Source organism: Charadrius vociferus, unplaced genomic scaffold (genome assembly GCF_000708025.1).
Source record: "Charadrius vociferus isolate BGI_N301 unplaced genomic scaffold, ASM70802v2 scaffold14, whole genome shotgun sequence".
In the NCBI taxonomy this organism is placed as follows: domain Eukaryota; kingdom Metazoa; phylum Chordata; class Aves; order Charadriiformes; family Charadriidae; genus Charadrius; species Charadrius vociferus.
In genome coordinates this window covers 10,750,543-10,768,539 of record NW_009648876.1, presented here as the reverse complement: position 1 = coordinate 10,768,539, position 17,997 = coordinate 10,750,543, and the positions used below count along the sequence as shown (strand labels likewise).

At 44.5% G+C, this 17,997-nt stretch overlaps 2 protein-coding genes across 2 annotated transcripts in view; both read left to right on the top strand.

Moving 5' to 3' along the window:
- Positions 1-4,727, top strand: part of POMT2 (protein-O-mannosyltransferase 2) — a 23,853-nt gene extending 19,126 nt beyond the window's left edge. Inside the window, exons 15-20 of the mRNA XM_009886990.1 lie at positions 600-671; positions 886-945; positions 1,154-1,259; positions 3,133-3,273; positions 3,884-3,998; positions 4,573-4,727. Coding sequence (XP_009885292.1) covers positions 600-671; positions 886-945; positions 1,154-1,259; positions 3,133-3,273; positions 3,884-3,998; positions 4,573-4,678 — 600 coding nt within the window. The 3' untranslated portion in view covers positions 4,679-4,727. The remainder of the gene's footprint in view (positions 1-599; positions 672-885; positions 946-1,153; positions 1,260-3,132; positions 3,274-3,883; positions 3,999-4,572) is intronic.
- A 12,391-nt stretch (positions 4,728-17,118) lies between these two features.
- NGB (neuroglobin) overlaps positions 17,119-17,997 on the top strand; it is a 5,681-nt gene continuing 4,802 nt past the window's right edge. Inside the window, exon 1 of the mRNA XM_009887049.1 lies at positions 17,119-17,171. Coding sequence (XP_009885351.1) covers positions 17,119-17,171 — 53 coding nt within the window. The remainder of the gene's footprint in view (positions 17,172-17,997) is intronic.

The window sequence follows — 17,997 nt, the reverse complement described above, 5'->3', positions numbered from 1 at the left end:
ATTGTTCTTTGTGCTCTTGGCCACAGCCCTTCTGCTTCCAGCTCCTCAATCCTTCATCTGAAGAATTAGAAGTTATATTTTGAGAAAGGAGCCTAAGGTTTTATTTGCTACTGTTTGTAAAGTTCTTCTCAGATTCTTAAAAGAAAGAAGGTAGTAAAGCAAATTATTAATGCTAAGCATTTCCATGGCAACCAGTGATAGTGCTGTCTCAGGTAAGGAAGCACCTTCATGAGTTTCCATGGAAATAATCTTTCTGAGGCTTTTATTTCAGAGTGGAGGGAAACCTGTTGAAGTAGTCTCTTAATGAACAAAAGTCTTGCTTATGCAACATGTATACTCAGTGACAGAAATGCTGGAGAAGAGAAATGAGAGAATACTGCCTCTAATGGTACTCAAAGAGCATTTTCACTTGCACAGTAATATTAAAACATTAATTGTCCTCATTGTGGCCATCTCCAGAACATGATGTATTTATGTAGTCAGAAAGCAGTCTTTACTCATGAAGAGTATTCACGTATGTTTGTGTGTCCAGATATTTCTGGGCAGGCTTTGTGCCATAACTGCCTGCTCATTTAAATTTTGTCTTGACTTATCTGTAGGGCAACAGTGGCCTCAAACCAAAGGATAATGAAGTTACATCCAAACCTTGGCACTGGCCGATAAACTACCAGGTATATTGATCAATCCACCTTCCTGTCTGTTTTCAAGTGCTTTTGCTGTGCTTCTTGAAGCATAGCACCTCTTAACTGCATTGAAGATGTCATCAGCTTTATTTTGTAGTACCTGAGTTGCACAGATGAGAATTTGTCTTGCCTTCGAGACTGGGCAAAATACAAACTGGATTGATGCAAACCCATTTTACTCTCTTCTGGTCTGTTTCCTCAGGGCCTGCGTTTTTCTGGTGTCAATGAGACTGATTATCGGGTTTACTTGCTGGGAAACCCGGTAAGTTGGAGTGGGAGGCTCCAAGCCTTTGGCAAATTTTAGCTTACTCTTGCTTCTGCCAGTGGCAATGATTCTTTTCCTCCTAGTACTTTTGGACTGTCTCTTTCTCATTGTACTCTTATGCTTCCATGTAGCTTTTTGTTTCCTCTCACATGTGTGTTCGTATGTCCAGCCTGAAGTCCCAAATCTATCTCTTTTTCCTGTGTAGGTGATTTGGTGGCTAAATCTGGTCACTATTGGGTTGTATCTTTTGATAGCAGTTTCCACTGCAGTGACCCTGAAGAGAGGTGTCCAACTGAGATCTGAACTCAAAGGTAATGTCAATCATCTTATCCCTCCTGCACTATAGAATCTCTTTTATAACATCCTGGTTTCCTGATACAGGAAACCTCATCTTGGGACTCTTGTATTAAAAAAATATTTGGTTTATATTGTCTTAAAACCCAGGAGGTTGAAGAAAATATACTTAAGGGAGCTGTGTGTACAAAACACTAAGCTATATAGTGCTTTGAAAATGTGGCACTGAACAATGTGACTGTTAACAAAGGGTTCCATACTAGAAATAATCACTCTGACGAACAAACCTTACTTTTTGAGTGGCAGACTGTTCCTGAGAAGTTGCCGAATTTCCTAAGCCTGTAAAATTTGATTGAAAATCCTCAAGTCAGCAAGGGCCTCAAGACACCTACTTGGCCCAAGAGAAGAGGTCTGGAAGTGACTCTCAGGCAGGAGATGTGATCAGTGGCTCCTCAAAAGTCTTACCACTCCTTTGGAGAGTCCAGAGCTAGCCTGCCAGCTTCAGCTGGCATCTGAAGGTGATTCAAAGATGAGTCTCCGTAGGCTTTTGCTGCCTTGTTTTCTTGTAGGAGACAAAGGCTTGGATTAGTCCATAGCTCACATGCCAGCTCTGCTCTGCAGGTGATCACCCAGCCTAGTGTCAGAGTTGCTTACGAACTGCTCAACAGTCAAGAAGTTGGCCACAATTGCCGTCAGTTACATTGATTACTGCAGCTCAGAAATGAGCAGCTGCATATCTGTTGGAAAGACTCTATTTGGTCTGGACATAACAGTAGAGGAAGGTGGTAAAAAGTATGTCGGAAACTTTCCTGATGCAGAGACCTACTGGTTTTTAGCTTGTTCTGCTTTGCAGGCTTCCAAGATGTTTTTTCTAGTAGAGATATTGAACCCACATAGGTTACTGATAATAGGCTTCCTTTTCACAAATGCCTTTTGCTAGCACCTTAAAAGTGTGTAGATGACAGGACTCTGTATCCCAAGGATGGGAAGCTGCTGAGCTTAGGTTATTGAGCAATGTCCACAAGGAAAAGAGTGGGAGCTTCATAACCTCAAATAGTTTAATAGTGAACAGGACAGATCTTCAACAATACTGCAAGGAGCTACCTGTGTTGCCTGTAATGGAGACAGACTGGTTGAATAAATGCCCTGCTCTAAAGCCCTGCGTGTGCTCTGTGCTACTGTAGCACGCATGGTGTTTTGAAATCAGAAATGTTTTCCAGTATTTATGAAAAGCAAATGACAAATGCAAGAGATGCAATGGTCCTTTATTATGTCCAATGCCAAGGTGGTACAGCTTTTCACGAACCCTAATAAGTCATACTTTGGCCATTCCAGTTTACATCAATGGTTGCTTCCTTTTGTAGATCTTTGTGGGAAGTGAATTCTAAAATGTGATGTGTAACTATTCAGTTGCACAATAAGTTATTGGCTAAGCTGCATGCAGACACCAGAGCTCTCAAGTCTTTTCCCCAGGCTTTGGAAGCTAGGCAACTTTTCTTTCCAGGAAGAGCTGGCAAAGTGATCATCTCCATGGCTTGTAGTCCCTTTGCAGAGAGAATAAAAAATATCAGAAACTGGAATGAGATAATTAGTCTGATGTACGTCCTCGGAAACTGCAAGTTTGGTCTTAACACAGAGCATAGTCAACCTCCTGCCAGTCTTTTGAGACTTACACCTTTGTATATCTTTTATGATAACTGTTCTCCCAAAAACTGTTAGTATGTTTATAAAGAATGCAGCTAGGGTGTTGCAGAGGCTTGGAGCAATTTCAGACCAGTACGTGACTTCCTGCAAAGATCATTCCTGTCGAGTTTACTTACTGTGATAAGGCTTGCAAATAGGAACTGTAGTTGAGTTTTCTCTGCTTAAGTCTGTTTATTTGTGTTCCAGAACTGTCCAGAGTCGTGCTACGTGGTGGAGGGCAGATCACGCTGGGCTGGCTCCTTCATTACCTCCCTTTTTTTATGATGGGACGAGTTCTCTACTTTCACCACTACTTTCCTGCCATGCTTTTTTCCAGCATGTTGACAGGTAAAATACTAGAGTCTGCGAGAAGACAATTCTGTTAAATGGAATGTTTTCAGACGAAACAGTGTATCTTTTTAATAGGTTTTCTGCTTGCTTGTGCAAAGTCCCTGAAAACATTGACTAAGACAAAATGTTTTTCACAAAGCAGCTCGCAGTGCCAAATTGTCTTTTTTTGTTACCACCCTGAAGAGGCAGTCATGTCTAGTGCTTAGGGCATTTAAATTTAGAGACGTGATTCCTATTCTCTGCTGTGTCACTGTTCTTACATATGCTTTTACACGAGTTACTTCCCTTTGTTTGCTGCTCCCACTTTTCTGTCATGTCTGTTCATAATTCAGTCTTGGTAGTTTTTCCTGTAATTTTGTACCAACTTAGCATTCCGGGGCCCAGATCTCTTTTGCTTTATTCAAATGGAAAGGTAGGAAAACAGAAGCTACTGCTGATAGAAAACAATCTCTATTGTTTTGAAGGTTACCAAGATAAATGAATTTAAAAATTGACAAGGTTTTCTGATGTTTAACAGAGCTTTGTCAGCCCACTGTATGGCTGAATGTAGCAGCTCTGTTCTTTGGCTTCTGTGTTGCTCCTGACTTCTACCTCTTCCTTCCCCTAGGAATCACCTGGGACACATTACTGAAGTTCTGCACTGGGTTCTTGTCACCCAGCACTACAGCTAGAAAAGTATATGGAGGGGGGTTCCTGGCACTGATTCTGCTCATCGTGTACAGGTGAGTGCTTAAAGCTGAACTTTTCCTGAATGTGTGACAGTCACTGTCTCAATGGAAACTTGTTAATTATCTTTAGCCTTTGTCTCTGCCTCTCTTCTCTGCTGAACTTGTCCGACATCGTCAAGCCCAATCCCAAACCCTCAAGTTTTATTAGATTCAGCATCTGTGTCCTAGTACTGAGTTATAAAACTTATTTCCATTGCAGGGAATCTTTCTTTTATCCCAGCACTGAGTGTGAACACTGTTCTCCTCCAAACCCACAGCTCAGTGGGTTTTGATTCTAGTCCCAGTGTCAAATGGTGCCACAGCCCTCAAATACAGGCAAATTCTTCATTGGTTTAGGTTTTGTCAGCTGGCTTTTCTCCAAAGCTGTTGTCTTCTAAGAGAAAATACCACCTATGCTAAAACTATGTAGTATGTATTGTGTTCAGCAGAGATTAGAAGGTCCACAGCAGATCTTAGAGCAGCCCAAAACCAAAGGTGCCATAGGACATCTGTATGGACTCATCTGCTGCAATGTTTTTGAGACAGAAAACTGTTCAGTCCTTGATGGGCATTTGGTTTCTTTCCACAGCTTCTACCTCTTCCATCCTCTGTCCTATGGGATGGTAGGACCCATGGCCTCTGACCCTAGCAGCCCCATGGCGGGCCTCCGGTGGATGGACTCCTGGGAGTTCTAGAGCCAGCAAAGGGAGCCTGGGAACAGCGGCTGAGAAGCATGAGATCTGCTGTGTGTCAGGCTGATTTTGGTGCTTTGGAGACATGTAACTGTAAAGTGTCCTCTCTGGTGAACTCTGGGTATGGTAGCCCTGTTGCTTTGGCGTTTGTTTGCACTGTCTGCATTGGAAGATGCAGAGGATGACTGTGAGGAGGTCTTCTTAAAAAGACTCATGTCCCGAATCTTTAGGTTATATTTCTGGGCAACTGGCTGCTTAAATCTCAATTCTTTTGAGCAATATCTATCAGTCAAACAGCAGTGGCATTCCAGCAGTCAGGCCAGTACAAGTTGGAGGCTCTGTGTATGCATGTTAATGTGTGTGTGTGTCTTCCTTCTGGCAATCTAAGCATCATTGCTGTTTAAGACCCAGACAGTGTCTGAGACATTAGGACTTTTATCATGATTAACAATCTTTCTTATGGCAAGGTTTTGGGAAGCTTTATGTAAGTATCTGGGGACCTCCATTCTACCCTGTCCTGGCTGTCTGCATTTTTTTCTTCTGACCCTGAATTTTTAGAATTTGACTGAAAGGGGTCTGCTTGAAATCTCCTGAGCCACTGTGCCTTGCCTGTCTCCCAGGCCCATTGCAGACAGAGGAGATGGAGATTGCTTTCTGGTCACCTTTAATCATTTATAACAATCACCAAGCAGGCCTGCCCTCAGAGCCAGACTGTCCCAGCTCAGCACATTGTAGCTTCTTTGCAGTTCTGTCTGAAACTGCTAAGGAAATTACAGTGGAAGTAACAGACAATGTATTTTCTGCCCCAGTATGCTGTGATGACCGGGTTCTTGGGGGTGTGCTGGAGACTGAAATGATAGCTTGAGAATTTTATGGACAGCTGTCAGTTGTGTTTTGATCTCAGCTATTCCAGTGCCAGTACCTGTGCTTTTAGGGGAAAGGCTTCATTTTAATGAATGCGGCATCTGCAAAACTGGCTGTCAGTGCCACAGTATCTGCACAGTGTATTCCAGCAAGTTCCGTCTCATAGATGTCCGACCATTAAATTACTGTATTGAAGAAAATGGGAGGCCAGGCAAAAATTCTTTGTCTGCTAAGTGTGAAGAGCCATTGGATGTTGAATCCGCCCCTTCCAAGAAAGCAGAATACTATTTATCAGGTGCCTTTCTCCTGTCTTAGGTCTGTTTTTGTAAATGTTCCTTTTATTCCATCTCCTGCTCTTCACCGAACTTCAATTTCTCATCACAGTTCAAGGTTGCTACCTTGTAGCATCCAACATGAATGACACTTAGACCCCAGCTGTGTTCCTGTCTCAAGAAGTAATGTTTGCAAAACTCTTTTGTGTTCAAGGAACTCAAGCCTTTTATTTCAGAGTTCTTGGTCTGCTTCTCAGCCTTGCATCAAAATTACAGGTACAGGGAGAGTAGCAGGTGAGTGTGTCTGTCTTTAAACATGAATTGTGCGTTTATTTCTCTTGCCAAACCTGGAATTCTGATGTGTTTCCTACAATACAGAAGGGCTGTGTTAGCATAGTTGTTCTGCAGGGGGGGACTGACACTCCAGTCAGACTCACTTTCATTCCGCTTTAGTAGAGATCCATAGCATTGTTCAGTAAGACAGCTGCTTGCTATTGTAAGGGTCTGTCACGTCTCTCTCCAGAAGTTGACTCCTGTGGCCATTAACTCAGGTGGTATGGACCTATGCTTTTGATTCTAAAGGTTTTGAGTTAATCGCCTGCTGGTAATACATGGTGGGAAGTCATTGCGCTAATTAGCTACAGGGTTTGATGATGCTTTTCCACTTGCTATTGCAGGAAGTGCTCCCACTTGCATGAGCCAGGGGTTCACAGAGGTGATACATAGGCAAGAAGGATGAGGAAGAAGGCTGCAAACTTCTTCAGATCCCGCTTGATCTGACAGCAGCTGTGAATTGTTAACTGTTGGCATCATGGCAGGCAGACGGTGCAGTGCTGCCTTTGTAGCAATGTGATTCGGCATCTTCTACTCTTGGTGAGATTATCTGCTTAATACCTTGCTATCCTGAATATGAACTTTCCCTAAGGTAGTCCTATTGCCATGGGGAGGATTTGCCAGAAGAACTGATAAAAGCCATGATCTAAAGTGTAGTGTTTTTCACAGGGCATACAATCACACACTTGCCCTTAATACAGAAAGAACAACAAAGAAAACTAAGAAACTTTTGACTGTTTTGGAATAGCAGTTTCTAACACTCCATATTCATCAAATTAAATCTGTGGGAAAGCAAAGATCGACTTAATAACCGTGGTGACTTCATTTGTTATGAAGGGGTCAGCTTTGTAGGAGCTGCCTGTGGAAGATGAGCCAGTGTGTTCCTTGGCCAGGGTCCCTCTGTCCTTTATTGCTAATGATCTTTCAGGTGGGGGTTGGCAGCTGAGTTTGGGGATCGGCCAGCTGAAGGTGGCAAATGTCTTGCTCCCATCCCACCTTCCTGTGCACAAGCCCAGCTTCTGTTTCAATACAGACAAATGTTTATTTTTCTTCAGGACTGCCGTTTCAGAAATCCTCTGAGAGCACTTGATTGGTGTTGAGACCAATCGATTTCTTAGGCCTTGCGTGCTAGTAAGGGGGTGGGGGCATACAGTGAAAAAAAATCTAGCTATTCCACAAGAGGGAGCAACCTGCAGCAGAATCTTCTCTTTTTTTTTTTTTTTTTTTAATTTAAAATCTGGAGTTAAAAATATTAAAAGGTCACATTTGAAGACTAGAGGGCGAACACTTCCTCTGCACCCTCTGGACTCCAAGAATTGGGTTTTCAAGTAAGTGTAAATTGATGTTGCTCTGTTTTCTTTCAGAGGAAAAATACTGAAAAATTATTTTAGTTAGAATTTGACCTTCAATACTCGCTTCTCAAAACAAAACCTGTCAGGCCACAGCTGGAGCATAATAGTAACCAGTATTTTGTGAGGTTAATAAAATACAATAACTGGGCTTCCCTTACGACTCTGACTTAAAATGTCTGAGTGGTGCAGATGTGAGGCAATGGGTGCAGGGAACTCTTTGCTTTCTGAATGGAATTTGGCCTGCTTCAGTTTGGTTCTTCCATTTATGCTTGTGGAATGAGTTCAGGTTCATTTTGAGGACTGCTTATTAGTCTTCTTCCCCAGTCACGTGGAAAATGGCTAACGGTGATTTCTGAGGCCAGAAGATGCTGTTCTCTGGAGCAGCTGCTCTCTTTGAACATTGCTTGACGGGGCTCCTTTTATCACTGGCAAAGTATTTCATCAAACTGTATCTGTGGAATCAAATTGCAAAAAACTGCAGGCTGCCACATTCCCTGCTTCAAATTCTTTTTTATGTGTAAACTCTATTCTCACCTCTTCAGTCTTTGGAGGATAGATAGAAGGCCTCTAGTTCCTATAGCTTCATCCTAGACACTCCATCCATCTTAAAAGGTTTCTGTTAACAGTCGCTTCAGGACACCGATGCGCACATACCTCTTCCAACAGCAGGGACTGGCCTATTTCCAGGAACTGGGCTACTCATGCTATGAGACACAGTGTGACTGTGAGGAGGATTTGAATGGAGATTCCTGTGCCAAGGTTCCCCTTGGTCCAGGTGGAGGGCTTTGGTGTCATGCACTGCTTACCAGCATTGTTCACAGCCCTGTGGGTGGGACAGCCACTAGCACTGTCTTGACTGCAGAGTTTTCTTTTTGCGTCTTGATTGGAAGGGCTTATTGATGCACAAAGGGCATTGACAGGATCTGTCTTTTTATATCTCCATCCTTCCTTCTGCTTCTTCAAGTACGCCCAAAGTACAAGACATGCCTTTGCTTCTCCTCCAGCTTATAGGCTGTGCATCCATTTCTTACAGGTGCCTGAACAAGGGGTAGGACAGGACACCTCATAGCATCCTGAGTGGATGAATACCTCTCACATGCACTGAGAGCAAAACCAGAATCTTGTTATGGAAAGGTAAACAAATGTGTTATTTGACAGTTCCCTCCTGTATCCCTCTGAGAATTGTTTTCAAGGGACTTGAGAGTGAACCAGCTGTCAATGTGGAAGCACAGGCATTACCTGAAATTCTCCATTGCCACGCATAGCGGCTTCTCTTCCAGAAGCCGTGCCTGTGTGACTTACCCTCTGGGTTGGCGCTCTGCACACAAGTACCATTATAACACTGTTTCCTCCTCTCAGGATCCGGCTGGCAATGTGAATGTCTCCTTAGCGGTGCCCTATGCCTCTGCCAGCTGGCAAATTTAGGTAAGATTTTTTTTTTTTTTTTTTTTTGCCCCCTTTACAGCAAGTGACCCCACATGTTGGCAGGTGTGTGTCCTGAAAGCAAAACTGTGTGGACTGTTAGAACATCATAAGGCTCTTTCCTGCTGGGAAAGGAAGGCAGAGGAAAAGACCACCACCTCCATAGCACACTTGCTCTCTTTGGGGGGCTGTGGGCTGCAAGCAGTCAGGACTGAAAATTGTCTCTGTCTTTAAAGTATTAAGAACTTGGTTGCATGGTTGGTTGTGAGTTGCTTTACTTTTTAAAGTCCCTTACGCTCTTTACTTGAATGTCAAAGGCTATGACTGTCACAAATAATATCTGAGGTAGGGGACATACTAGCACAGAAGCCACTCCAGCTGAATTTGTAATTGCTCCTAAAACTTTGCTAAGTGAGTTGTTGTGTTTTACAAGAGGCGCTGTTTAGAGCCATCCTTGGAGAACTTGCCCCTGACTGAGCAAGAGTTTGGAGCAGCAGTGACAGGGGTTCTTTTGTAATTCTGTCCCGTATTCTGAACCGTTTACTAATGCTGTGTGTGTGTGTGTGTGCGTGAATCTGTCCATGAACTGAATGTCTTCTAACTAAGGTGTAATTACTGCACCATCCAGTGTGGATGGGAGAATGTTCCCTTGAGCTATAAATGTATTTTGTATAGGAGATCATGGAAAATGAGGTAGAATTTGGAATTTAATTTTGTAATAAATACCTCTTCTTTCAAACTTTCTAGATCATGGGGTGTTTTGTTTCTCCTTTCCTCTGTCCCTCACATACACACTTGGAGTAGCAACATGAACTTTACATGGACCCATTGGAGAATTTGATCTAGGACAACTTTGATCTACATCATCTTTTAGCACACAAATGTTGCTGGACTGCAATTCTAGGAGGTCAGGTTTTACTGCAGTCCTAGTGGTGCACTGGTAAGCACAGTGGGAAATTAAATCGGTACATTTGGATGAGAATAAAGTCCTGTCTATTGAAGCAGGTTTATTTCTCTGTGTTAAAGACATGTTAAATTGTAAATATGTATAATACATCAGGTTTAATGGGTATATTCATCAAGCTTCTGGTAGGTTGCCTATGAACACTTCATTTGACAGATTGAGCACTTTATTCAGGAACCCAACATTTTTCTGTAAGCCATTCTTATGTCGAGTTTGCAGTGTCCATAATATCAGATGGATGCACGGTTTTGTACAAATGGGGCCCTTGCTGTGAATGAAATGCAAGTGTCTGTAATAAAACTGGAATGCTATAAATCTGAATCTGGCTCTATGTCAGGCTGTAGTGACAGGGCAGTGTATGCTTTTGAGTAGCGTAACAAAGGGTTGCCATCCTTGGGGTGGAATTAGATGGGGGAAAAACAAAATAAGCTTTCTTATTTGGGGCTATGCATTGATGCCCAGATCAGAGCCAACCAGTGTGTTTAGACACGTTCCAAGAGCTGCTAAAGTAGAGCCAGGACAGCTAGAAGCTGGATTATGGCCCACACAAGGTGATACAATAGGTTAATAGAGGGGTACTGAAAAGCCTATTGACATCTTGTATAGCTTCAGAAAGTGCAAGTTGGTCTGTGGATAGTGTCTGATCAGGGCTATCGTTCTGGAAGGAAGGACTGCTGATACAGATGCTGTGCTAGAGTGCAGGGAGATGACCATAAGGAAAAGGCATAAAGTACTGTTCAGAAAATGCTGATAATGTCCAAAATAACTGTGCTTCTCGCTGCCCTCTAAAGGAAGAACAGCTTCTTTATGCAGGTAAGTGATCTCACGTGGGTGGACACTGGTGACTGATTCCATTTTGCATTTGTTCCGAACCTGCCAGGTTTTTAGGCTTCTAAATTCCAGCTATCATCCCATTACACGTTCCCCAACAAGAATGAGGCTTTTTCATAACCTTGTGTTTTAATACAGAGTTTGTGCTCTGTCTTCAAGCTGCTGCTTAACCTTCTGTTTGCAAACCAAATATAAACTTTCAATGCAAGTTGCTTTCTCTTGCCCTTAAATCTCCCGTGCCTCTTTTCTCATTTTCCTCAGTTTACCCATCTGGTTTCCCAAACTGTACACTGTCTTCCAACATCAGTCTCCCCAATTCCATATGCTGAAATAAACCTTCATTGCTCCTACCACTGCTTCCTGGTTTACATCCAAGGATTGTGGTTGTCATACACTTCGGAGTTGTTTTCTAATACACCATCTCTCACTCTGTAGCTCTGGCCCGTGTAATGCGTGCTCTGGAAATAGAGAGGTTGTGCTTTATCTGAATGGGCATGGTCTGCCAAGTGTTAATGATTGCTGTAAATTGCTTTTTCCATATTTACCATTCTTGCAGTCATTGTTTTTTCTCCAGATTTCATCCAAAGCTAGTCATCCTGCTGTCTTGCAGCTGACATCCTTGCAGCTGACAAAAAGTAGTTGTCAGGCTTCATTCATCTGACCTTTTTTTTTTTTTTTTTCACCATGTATTTTAAGATGAAGTAGTTCTGAAGTAGCTGGTTTTCTCCATTGACCAGAAAGGGAGTTTAGGTTACTTGCCCATATGAAGGCATCTGTTTTGGGTCAGCTGAGTCCCACCCTGGCAGTGTGCTGGTCCCTTGGAATGCTTTAGGGACCATAACTGGTTACAAGGTGGAGAAAGAAGCTTCTCCAGCTGAGAAGCGGGAAGGAGTCGGTTAAGATGAGAATGTGAACACGCATTAGATGGTACATCTTTCTTTAAGATTTCTGAATTCTGTGAGAACAGCCAAATAAAGCCAATGCAGTTGAACAGAATGAATTTAAACAATTTGATAAATTCCAGGCAAAATCCCATTGGAAGCAAGTCTGAGGAGAGAGAGATTTAAATAAAGGAGACCAAGAGCACAAGCACCAACTATCCCAGTGCAAAGCACGGCCAGGAAGAACCAAAGAAGCCAAAGATGAGAAGCTGAGTAACAAGTTCTTCATTGACTTCAACTACAAGAGAGAAGTATTGAGAAAGTGAAAACTCAAATTACTAAAGGCTGCTATGAAAGAGTCATGTGGAGGGGGAAAGCAAAAAGGCTGCTTCACAAAAGGAAGACATAATGAGGAATATCAAAGTTAATGAAAAACTGTCAGGATGTAGGTAATAAGAGATGGATCAGGAACTAGACCACTGCTTGGCAGAGAAGGAAAGGCATGAATTGATGGATCACCCTGAGAAGTTGTACACCCATCTTCAAATGCTTTTATAATAAACTCCCTACTGGGTTTTTCATTATTTTCTCGATGCTGGTTTTTATCAAGCTAGTTAGTTTTTTTTTCCTTACTTAATCATCCTGTTTGGTTTTTTTGAGTATTGCCACATTTTATACTCCATATGTCTGCTGAAATTTCTTTGTTTCAAGCGTTATTAAAAAAAAAAACAAAAAAACCCAAAAACGAATAAGCGGGTTTGAGATACCCTCAGGCAGCTTTTGTAGGACTCGTGGGTGCGAGCTATCTGTGCCTGCTGATTTTAAGTCTTTATTGCTAACAGTTGCTGTTTAACATCCTATTTAGTTACTAATGGATTGGAAAGTGCTTTATGATGTGGCATAAGTACATCATTCTCAAGACAGAGCTACAATATTTATTCAACACTTAGGCATTTTTGACTCTGGAGCCTGCAGGTGCAAAACTTCCCACTGAACTAGAGAATATTTTTGACACAGCTCCAAAACTGGAACGACTTAGGTGAGGAGGAGAAGACCTCAAGCAGAAAAGGAATCCCACACATCACAGAAGCAATAACACATGGGGTTTGCTTTGAGAGCAGATGGCTGAATGCGAAGCTGAAAGGTGGTGATGCTACCGCAGCCTTGCCGTCAAGGAATGGGTGCAATTCAGTGCAAAATCTTTTTTTTTTTTTTTTTTTTTTTAAATAAATCACAGCAAAGATGCTGTTCTCAGACAGCTGCTGTAGGTCAAATGATTGTAGGAGATGCCCTGGTCAATAGTATCAATTCAAATTGCAAGGAGGAGGGAAAGAACAGACGGAGCCGAGATCAGAGAGAAGACAATCAGTGAGCACTTCAGAGACCGGCACCAGCAGCGCTTCTGAAACAAGACAAATCCAGTGGAGAAACTACAGAGGAGGCTCCACAGGGAGTAAAGCATCCTTTCACCAAGCATTTGCCATAAAGTATGATCCAGTCCAGAAGTATAAGGACAGTCGGAGGAAGATCCAAGCCCATGTGCACTGTCCCTAGGTAGGACAGAAGCCAGGTAACTACGCTGGCACAGTGCTTGCCATATTAGCTAGAGCACCATCATTAAGCTAACGAGGCTGGAGAGCTTTGGGACCACGGCTGCTTGCATCCCATCAGCTTGGAGTGTGCACACCTCTGGAGTTGTGTCTTACGATCAAATTCAGCTTTTGGTCAAGACTGACATGGTAGATGATAGACTTTTTGAACTCACCTTGGTAGAGTGACTTACAAAAGGCAGAGGTTGCTTCTTGGAAGATTGCAGCCTGGTGGCGGGGGGGCGGGTAGCAGCTGGTGGATGATCACTGTGCCAGAGACCACAGGGTGACTAACAACCAAGATAAGGTCTGAGCATCTGACCTGGTCCAACAGCCTCATAAGTCAAAAATACTCAGGCTAGCAACTCTCTGTGTGGTCCCCTTTGGCTTCTCTTCCCACTTCATGCCCTGTCAGCCTTGGATTGTTTTCACCTGCCTGTACAAACTTTCCCCAGCTGGCCCTGGGAGATCCAAGAAGAACCTGGGGATGTCTTGTAGCAAATCAAAGTCAAAAGATGTATTTACATTTTATTCTGCCATTGAATCCTCTCCCACACGTTGTTCCTCTTCCCTCTGCCTGTCCCTCTCCCCTTAGCCCAAATCTTCAAGGTCGGCAGTGCTGCCCTGCTCTCCCCGCAGGTGCAGTGGCAGCCAGCAAGCTCTGCAGCTGTTGCCTTCGTCATTTTATGGGCAAGATTATTCCCTCCCTTCCTCTTTTGCTTCATGTTATGCAACTGCGTTTTGAGATTTGCTTTGCTACTGAGCTGTGCCTCGCCACGGCCTGAGGGGGCAGCTTGGGAAGACTGCTGGGAACTTGCACGACTTCTGCTCCCACCTGAGGATGGGGATGGGAGTCTGGGAAAACAGGTGTCGTGGTCGGTGGTTTTGAGACTGGGGGCAAGTGGGAAATAAATGGGATTAGCCAGCCCAGGAGTCCATCTCCGAGGTGAGCAGGGAGCTTGAAGCAGCGAGATCAGAGCGGCATTATTCATGAAGACTCGCAGATGTAGAATTGGAAATGAGCAAGAGTCCAAAGGGGATTTGGGTTTGTTGGTATAGCAGCTGAGATGAAAACGGACAGTGCCATAGCAGCACGTGCAAAACAGCCATCCCTGGGCCAGGCCGATGTGGTTTTCCTTTGGGAGGGAGGTCTGTTTTCCAGGTGCCCTGAACCCTGAGTGCAGGGCTGGGGACAGGTATTTTTGAGCTTATTCCCAGTTCTGTCACACTGTCTTACAAACTTGGGCAAGTTTCTTTCCCTGTGGGTAAACTGAGGCACTGAACAAGTAAAGGCAACACCTGGCAAGGGGAGTTATGAGTGTTGGCAGTGTAATTTGAAGGCACTGTAGATTACCCTAATGAAACCCATGAGAAATTAGAAACATTATATACATTTTTCTTCTTAAAAAACACAAAAAAGCTTTGTTGTTTTCTTTGTGGGTCAGTGAGTTTCTCCAGAAATCTTCCCCCTCTTTCTTCAAGTGGCCTAAAGATGATTTGGGAGAATTCTCTGCTGCTGACCTGGTTGTTCTTCACTCATGACAGCTCCAGGAACAGTCTTGCAGAAATCCAAGAACATCTCAGAAAAGAGCTGAGCTGCCAGGCTGGGTACAGGGAGCCAAGGGAGCTGGGGACCATAGCAGGAAACCCTCAAACTGTGGAGACGTTTGCAGTGCTCAACCTCTTGATGCATCCTGGGGCTTCCTCACGCTTGAAGGCTCACAAAACGCTTGAACAAGAAGGGAGGTTTGCTTGTTTGCTTTTCCTTGTACTTTAAATTCTCCCTGGACTCTACTTGTGCTGTCAGCACCTCAGTGCCCCAGCAGCAGGAGGAACTCCTCCAACAGCCGTGTAGCTGCGAGGGAGAAGCTGCTTTGCATGCAGGGAAGAGCACCATGTCTCCCGAGCCCTTGCTCTTTTAAGTCATGTGAACAGTGGTTCAGATCTTTGTTACCCCTGAGCTCTCCCTGTCTTCCACCTCAAGTCCTTCCTTACAGCTCCCTCCTCCTCCTGTGCTGGAAGATCTGCACTGTCACAGGGAAAAAAACTGGTTTTGTTAAAGGAGAGAGTATGCACCAGTGCCAGAGGGCAGCCAAGGGATGGATCGACTGTCCAGAGGGGCAGGGAAGGGGGGGAAACTGCTCCAGAATGTGCCCGTACCCTGCCCAGAAGGAGCTGGTGCTGGGGGGCAGGGAAGGAATTAACTCTCTTTGGTTCTTAGACTGTGCTGAGTGTCATACCAGCGTAGGCTTTGGGTGCCAACAGGTAGGCAGCCCATTGCCCCTTTCATCAGCCGGGGCACTCGTATGTTCCAGGGAAAAAGACATGTCACATTCAGCACTCCGTTGCTGCCGTTATGTCTGGTCTGTTCTGACACTTGTGCCTCGTCTGCAAGCGCTCAGCGTGCAGCCACCATTTGCAGCACAGAGGGAAGGTGTGGGGGGAAGACTTTGGACAAGAGCCACCATTTTCCCTTGCCGTCATGGCTTCGCTGCTATTGTCTGAGATACCACAGCCATCAGGAACAAGAGCTGACCCTGCTGTTGTTTTGGGATGTGATAGCTGGTATGATGCCTGCATGGACCCAAGGAAAGGTGTCCCGTATCTCAAGTAAGCTTTAGGAACCGATCACTCTTAATTGCAACAACTGGCTTTTGTGGTGCTTCTCTTCCTCCTCTACCAGCCAGGCCTGAATATATTCAAAATGTTGCTAAGCAAATAGTCAGTCTCAGTTGCTGCTCTGACTGCATATATGTGCTTCAACTCTGCTCCTCGGTATCCTGTGCTGTAGGGAGGACTCTCCGCTCTCCTTCCCGGTGCCCTGGCAGCACAGCGCTGCCCGCCTCTCCTGCTCCCCCTTCTTGGTGGTGGGGTCAGGCCGAACTGTCCAGCCAGGCTGTGGTGAAGCTCCATGGCTGTGTGGTTGTGACAACAGGCTGAAATGTCAGAGTAGCTTGTGCAGATGCACACAGGGCAACAATTTATGCTCTTTACTGGAGCGCTTGATCAGCTGCATGTTAGCTAAAGGTTAATGTTTGCGTTGGCACTGCCAGGCTTGTGTTCGCTGCCCTGCTCAGATTAACCCAGTGTTCCCCACTGCTCTGCTAGCTGCTCTTTCAGGGTCCTTGCAGCTTCAGCAGTTATCGTCGCACTGATTTACCATCAGTCTCTAACATGAATGTTTCCTTTGCAACCATACAGCTAAGATGCAGGTTTTGATGGGAGCTTGTTGTGGACCAGAAGATGGTGGCCCACAGCAGGACGCACTGTAGGCTGGCTGCGGTTCCTGACGTTTATTATTGAATGCTTTCTGTTTATCCCCTCTTTCCTAAGAACACAGATGTGTAGAGATCATATGCTTTTCAAGCTTTTCTTAGTTATGAAAGCTAAAATGCTGTATTTTTAACAGAAGCCATGATTTAACAGAAACCAATTGTGTCTTTCCAGGACCTGGGACCATTGACATTTTAAAGTCTTTTCTAGCAGTGGCATTCAAAACAAGGCAAACCTGGAACATCGTTTGTTTTCTGGCTCAGTAGCCAGAGATCTGAAGCATTTGTGAGATTCCCTAGTCCCACCTCACAGTTCCATGTCTTTGTGACTTTGTTGGACTCTTCAAAAGGATGAGGTTCTCCAGCTTCCTCTAATGTATATGGAGTTTTTCCTATACAGCATCTTGTCTGGTCTGCGCTGAGAATGTGGGGTCTCAAAAGCCTGAGAAAACAGATAATTTATTCTGGTACTTGCAGAGAGGTCTCGGGTGGCTTCCTACTGTCACTGCAGTCAGTGCTGTCACTCCAGCTCTTTAGGAGAAAGTCTCCTGGGAGATAAGCTGGGGCTGAGGATGTAGCTTTGTGCCTTTGAACTTGTCTCCTTCCAGGGATTATTTTCAGTACTCCAATGAGAAAAGCATCCTTTCTGCTGACACCGAGTCAATGGGCTCCTGGGTTGGGTCAGAGGCTGCTGTCTTCTCTCCCGATTACAAGAAGTAAGTCTGATGTAAAGAACCAGAACTCATAATAAGATCAGCACAATTGTTATTTCAGAGCAGAGTGTGATGGTTTCAGCAATGTTTGTGCTTTTGTCTTGCTCGCATCCTTCTAACAACCTTTACTTGCATGACTGCTCTGGCTTCCCTGGCTTCTGTTGTGCTGCTTGAGACCTCGCTTGCCCCTTCTCTCTTTGTTTGCTCCGTGCTGCCTAAATCCTGGGGCCAAATTAAAAGCAGTGTTTCCCTTTGTCTGAATGATAAAGAGAAGCTGGGTGTCCTGAACATGTTTGACAAAGATGACATGTCTTCTGATCTGTTATTAACAACTTTGCCTGGTTCAGCTGGCTTAATTAGCCTTAAATTAAGCATGTATCTTGCAGTGTCTAGACTGCATCTGCCCATGGAGATAGCAGGTGGCTGCAGGGCATCCTGAGTCTCAGTGGAAGGGGCCAAGAGCAAGAGGATGCCCCAGCGCTGGAGCATCGCTGGGGACCTTTGCAGCGAAGCTGCGCTCTGAGGGAGCTGTGCTGAACGGTGGGCGAACACGGCTGGGTCCCGGTAGTCCCCCCACTCAGCACGGCTCTGCAGTGCCGCTTCACTCCTAAAATCGGGCCGGTCGGAAAATGTCAACCATGAACGAGCTGAACTTTCTACTCTGCCCTGCGGCTGCGAGTCCTGCGGGAAGGGGTGGGGGGAGCCAGGGCTTTTAATTTTTACTTCTTTTTTTTTTTTTTTTTTTCTTTCTTTCTTTCTTTTTCCTGGGAAATACAAAATGAGCTCTTCCTTCCCCGTGGGGCGGCCGGGGAAGCCGCGGGTGGAGGAG